This window comes from Thermobia domestica, chromosome 6, assembly GCF_964235325.1.
Source record: "Thermobia domestica chromosome 6, izTheDome1.hap1.1, whole genome shotgun sequence".
Classification (NCBI taxonomy): domain Eukaryota; kingdom Metazoa; phylum Arthropoda; class Insecta; order Zygentoma; family Lepismatidae; genus Thermobia; species Thermobia domestica.
The window spans coordinates 159,907,724-159,912,228 of record NC_137459.1 but is presented as its reverse complement, the minus strand read 5'-3'; the positions used below and the strand labels follow the sequence as shown (position 1 = coordinate 159,912,228).

General features: G+C 36.4%; 1 protein-coding gene across 1 annotated transcript; it reads right to left on the bottom strand.

Annotated features, from left to right (window-relative positions):
* Positions 1-1,781: 1,781 nt before the first annotated feature.
* On the bottom strand, positions 1,782-2,441 carry LOC145687348 (uncharacterized). The gene has a single exon (XM_081760806.1). It carries the CDS (start codon positions 2,439-2,441, stop codon positions 1,782-1,784), a length of 660 nt encoding a protein of 219 aa, XP_081616932.1.
* Positions 2,442-4,505: the final 2,064 nt, after the last annotated feature.

Here is a 4,505-nt window from a genome sequence, read left to right as displayed (position 1 = left end):
ATTTTAAATGGTTACCTCGTTCAAATCCTCAAATATTTGATTTGATTGCTTTCTATTAATTACTTTTAGTTTCTTGCTTGATATTCATAAATACTTTCTTTCTGTATGCTTTTTACTAGACTATCCAGTTATTTGATGATAATACAAACATAGTTCGGTGTTTTCCGTTTGGCAGATTTGTCAATTGGCGGATTTGGTCATTGGCAGATTTGGTCATTGGCAGATTTGGTAATTGGCAGATTTGTCAATTGGCTGATTTGTCCATTTTCACGATTGGCGCATTTGGTCATTTTCGCGTTTGGCAGATTTGGTAATTGGCAGATTTGGTAATTGGCGGATTTGTCAATTGGCAGATTTGTCCATTCTCGTCATTGGCGCATTTAGTCATTTTCGCGTTTGGCAGATTTGGTAATTGGCAGATTTGGTAATTGGCAGATTTGGTAATTGGCAGATTTGTCCATTGGCTGATTTGTCCATTTTCACAATTGGCGCATTTGGTCATTTTCGCGTTTGGCGCATTTGGTAATTGGCAGATTTGGTAATTGGCGGATTTGTCATTTGGAGGATTTGTCCGGGTCCCATTTAAAACTTGTATGTTACACTGTTAGCTACATTTTACGTTTATCGTACTTTAAAATCATAAAACCAATTCACCCCTTACACATGTTTATCATTACGTACTACATACCGTCATTTCCCATAACTATGGTTCAGATTTTGCATATATTTGGTCATATCTTTTCTAATATTTGCCGCAGAAGTGCATAATTTTGGCTTTGGGTAGTCTATACCTTCCGCTAATAAAATAATTCACTGTCGTTAAACTAAGCAATCGACGTTCACATTTATGAAAGAAAATGTGGTGGTACATAGTTATGATCTGAGTTGCCCAACAATGGTCCATGAATAGATTATGGTGTGGAAGGCAATGTTGGGAGGCAATTTATATGAAAATGAAAATCTACAGAATAGAAAATTTATTAAAAAGAAAATAAAAGTATTAAAGTACAAAGTTTTTAATAAAACGGTACCGTAAATTATCAAATAGTACCATTTATAATATCACTGATATTTTAACATTAACACTACGGTACTACACTAAAGAAAGCACCAGTACCATTACAGGTTAAAACTAATTCAATTCAAAGTACTGTGCCATACCTCTGTCAAGTTCTTTCTTTCAGTTTGAAAAGTCCTCGGGAAGAGGAAATTTGCTGGGGTGGAGTAATGTTAATGATTATATCACTTAGTGGATAATATAACCTATCTTCTTGTTGTGGCCATTTTCAGTACGAGCCAGCTTTTTCCATACAAGAAACAACAGCCCCTGTCTTCCTTGTTTCCTTTACAATGCCTGGCCATAGCCTACTGTCATAAGACACAATAACATACACACCCTCTTGCAAGTCAACGCCATTGCAACTGGAGTTTTCATGGCTAAAGATGTTGGTAGAGAAATCGTCTTCGTCTTCACGTAACATAGAGACATTTGTACCTGTATCTGAATCTGAAAGAGTTAAACGTGAGAGTTCCGGCTCGTCATCTTCACTGTCTGAAGATTCAAATTCTTTTGAAACTCGTCTGCGCTTCACTTTCATTTTACTTTTAGAAAGCTTCCGTTTTGTGCTTGAGATCCACTTGTGGAAGGCTGTTCTGCTGCAACATTTCCCAAACCTTGAAACTCATCTATTGAAATGCTTCTACCAGGTTCAACATGTAGTTGTCTCTTCCGGGTAGTACCGGTACATTTTTTGAACGCTAACGCATTGGTATCATCATTATTAGCACTGGTTCTGGTGTTCGTTTTCATAACGCATTTTCTCTAAATGTTGTAAGAAAACTGTTAATACAAGAGAGGAAGTTTTGTTCCTTTCAGGATCAGATGATAGCAATCTATCTAACACTTCGTTCCTGTTCAGTGGATATATTCCAGTTTTGCTAAACCCAGACTGTAGGTTAACTGCTCCTCGATCATGAAGCATTTCCATCAGCTTACGCAAGAGGTTCGGAAAAAAAGCTTTCGGAAGGGTTCTTTGTTTCCGTCCTTCACCAGTTGCCTTCCAATCGTGTAAAATGTTTCTCCAAGCTACCTTCATGGGTCTAAGATAGGCTACATCCAGAGGTTGCATGAGGTGGGTTGAATTTGGTGGCAATGAAATGAATGAAATATTGTGTTGTTTACACGCATTGAGCACACGGACATTAAGATGTGATGATAGGTTGTCACAAATTACAACCTTCTTTCCGGTTAGATCCTTTAATTTTGGTAACTTTATTGTGAAGAACCAATCCTCAAAAACTACTGAATCAAACCAACCGCTTCGTGTTCTGTTATATCTAGCCCTTGGAGGACTACCTTCAATCCACTGATCATATATTCTTTCCGCTCTGAAGTTTACATAAGGAGGACATATTTCTCCCTTGGCATTTCCGCACATCATAATGGAAACTGAAGCTTTCGTGGAATTGAGGACAAGTTCAGGATACTTACATTCTCTTTTCTTAATAACTTTGAGCTTTCCTGGATCGTCTACTAAGTTTGTTTCGTAAAAGTTCCAAATATGAGTTGGAGGAATATCTTTCAGTTCTTCAGTCAACTTGCCAAAAAAATCATTGATGACATTGATGCTGACTGATGCTTACAACTTCTTGATATTTGTATTGAACCGCACAGATAATTCTGCACTATGCCACTGTATAAAACATTCCGACCAGCGTTTTCCAGGTAAGTTGTTTTTAAATCTTGGCTCCACTTTACCAGATGAATCCAAATAAGCTTTAACAATAAAACGAAGATCTAATGAAGTTATTGGAAATCCAAACGTAGACAATGCAACAGCGTGATCAACAAAAGCTTGTTCTTCATCTGGGGTAAACACATAAGTACGTCCAGGCAAAGCTACACAGTTGTCTCGTAAAGCTTTCATCTTCAAAATTATCGAACGAGCAGGTATTTTATAGAAAGCTGAGGCCTGCCGTTGTGTTATTCTATTTTCTTTAATTGCTTTAATGCAATCTTCTAATGTGTCAGGCGAATAAGGAAGATACGGTCGCCCACCAATTTTCCGTCGGTTTTCCGTCCTCGTAGCCATTTCTGTGAAAACAATACGAAAACGATATTTTAGAATCTTGTTGCGTATATAATAACTGGTACTGGTGCATTTCCTACAACAAGCACTGAACTTTACTTCTGCATAATAGACTTATAGTCAGTAGCGGATCTAGAAGATAAAAACTGGGGAGAGGAGCTGCCACACACAAAGGGTAATTAAATTACTATTTCCATGTAAAATAAGCAATCAATTGCTTCTTGGCATTTAATAATTTAGTAATTTTCAATAAAACTGAGAGGCCGGGCCCCAGCCTGGATCTGCCACTGCCTATAGTCAATGAAATAGATCTAGGGTCGAACTAAGAAATAAAGGTGCTAACCAAATAGGATACATCTATGGTCCACATTGTAATAACACGCTACCACATTTCACAGACTAGAATTCCCAACTATGGTCCACGAAAATTGTGGTACATTGTTGAGATTCAAGTTGAAGACTTTTGTTTACTAGATTCCTACACAGAAACAATATAATTTCCTTCAGTAGTTTATATCTAGTTTTACTCTAAACATAAGACAGTTCTTAAAATAATAACTTTCATGCGTATCCTACTTACCAGTTTTATCCACCGAAGCTTACTTTCCATACTTTTATGCACGAGGCAGTTATTGTTGTTTTCATCACATCACGTCTCCCGCGCATATAAAACCCGCGCGTTCAAACCAACTATGTTGCCCTATTGCACCATCTATTGGATGTTCTTTCCGATGCCTAGCTTAACTCCCGGCAGGAAACCGTACTAGCTATTGCCAATGATGTCATGAAAGTTGTCTTGGACCATAGTTGGATGCCTGGACTATATTTATGGGAAATGACGGTAATTGGTTAATCGAATCATTGCAATTTAACTTACACTTTGAACACCGATACTGTATGAGATGGAACGTACTGTAAGATTACTCCAAACCACTACTAATATTTGTACTGTAGGCAGGTAATCCAACTGTAATCAAACAGTGGAACACGACAACGCACACAGGAAACCGATCAAGAAGGGTAATTACTAACTACTTAATGTAGATAAGTTTTCACAAGTAAACATATAAAGTATTGGAGAAAAATCAGATTTTTTTCGAAAGACTTGTAAAGAATTAAGCTTAAATCTTGCTTGCTATGCGGTTTTTAAATAAAATTTTAGCTGTAAACGTCCGTGTTACTTTCGTCTCAATAAAAATTAATTAATTAATTAATTAATTAATTAATAATAATAATAATAATAATAATAATAATAATAATAATAATAATAATAATAATAATAATAATAATAATAAAAGCTTGATATTGAGATTGGAAACAAAAGGACGATAATTTTAGAATAAAAACGGTAATTTTATGTGCTAGGTACGATAATATCTTGTCATGGGGTTGGCAACGTTGATTCGAACGGCTTCG

What these genes read in the sequence shown, in the direction of transcription:
- LOC145687348 (XM_081760806.1), bottom strand. Translation starts at nt 2,441, where the DNA reads ATGATGTGCGGAAATGCCAAGGGAGAAATATGTCCTCCTTATGTAAAC.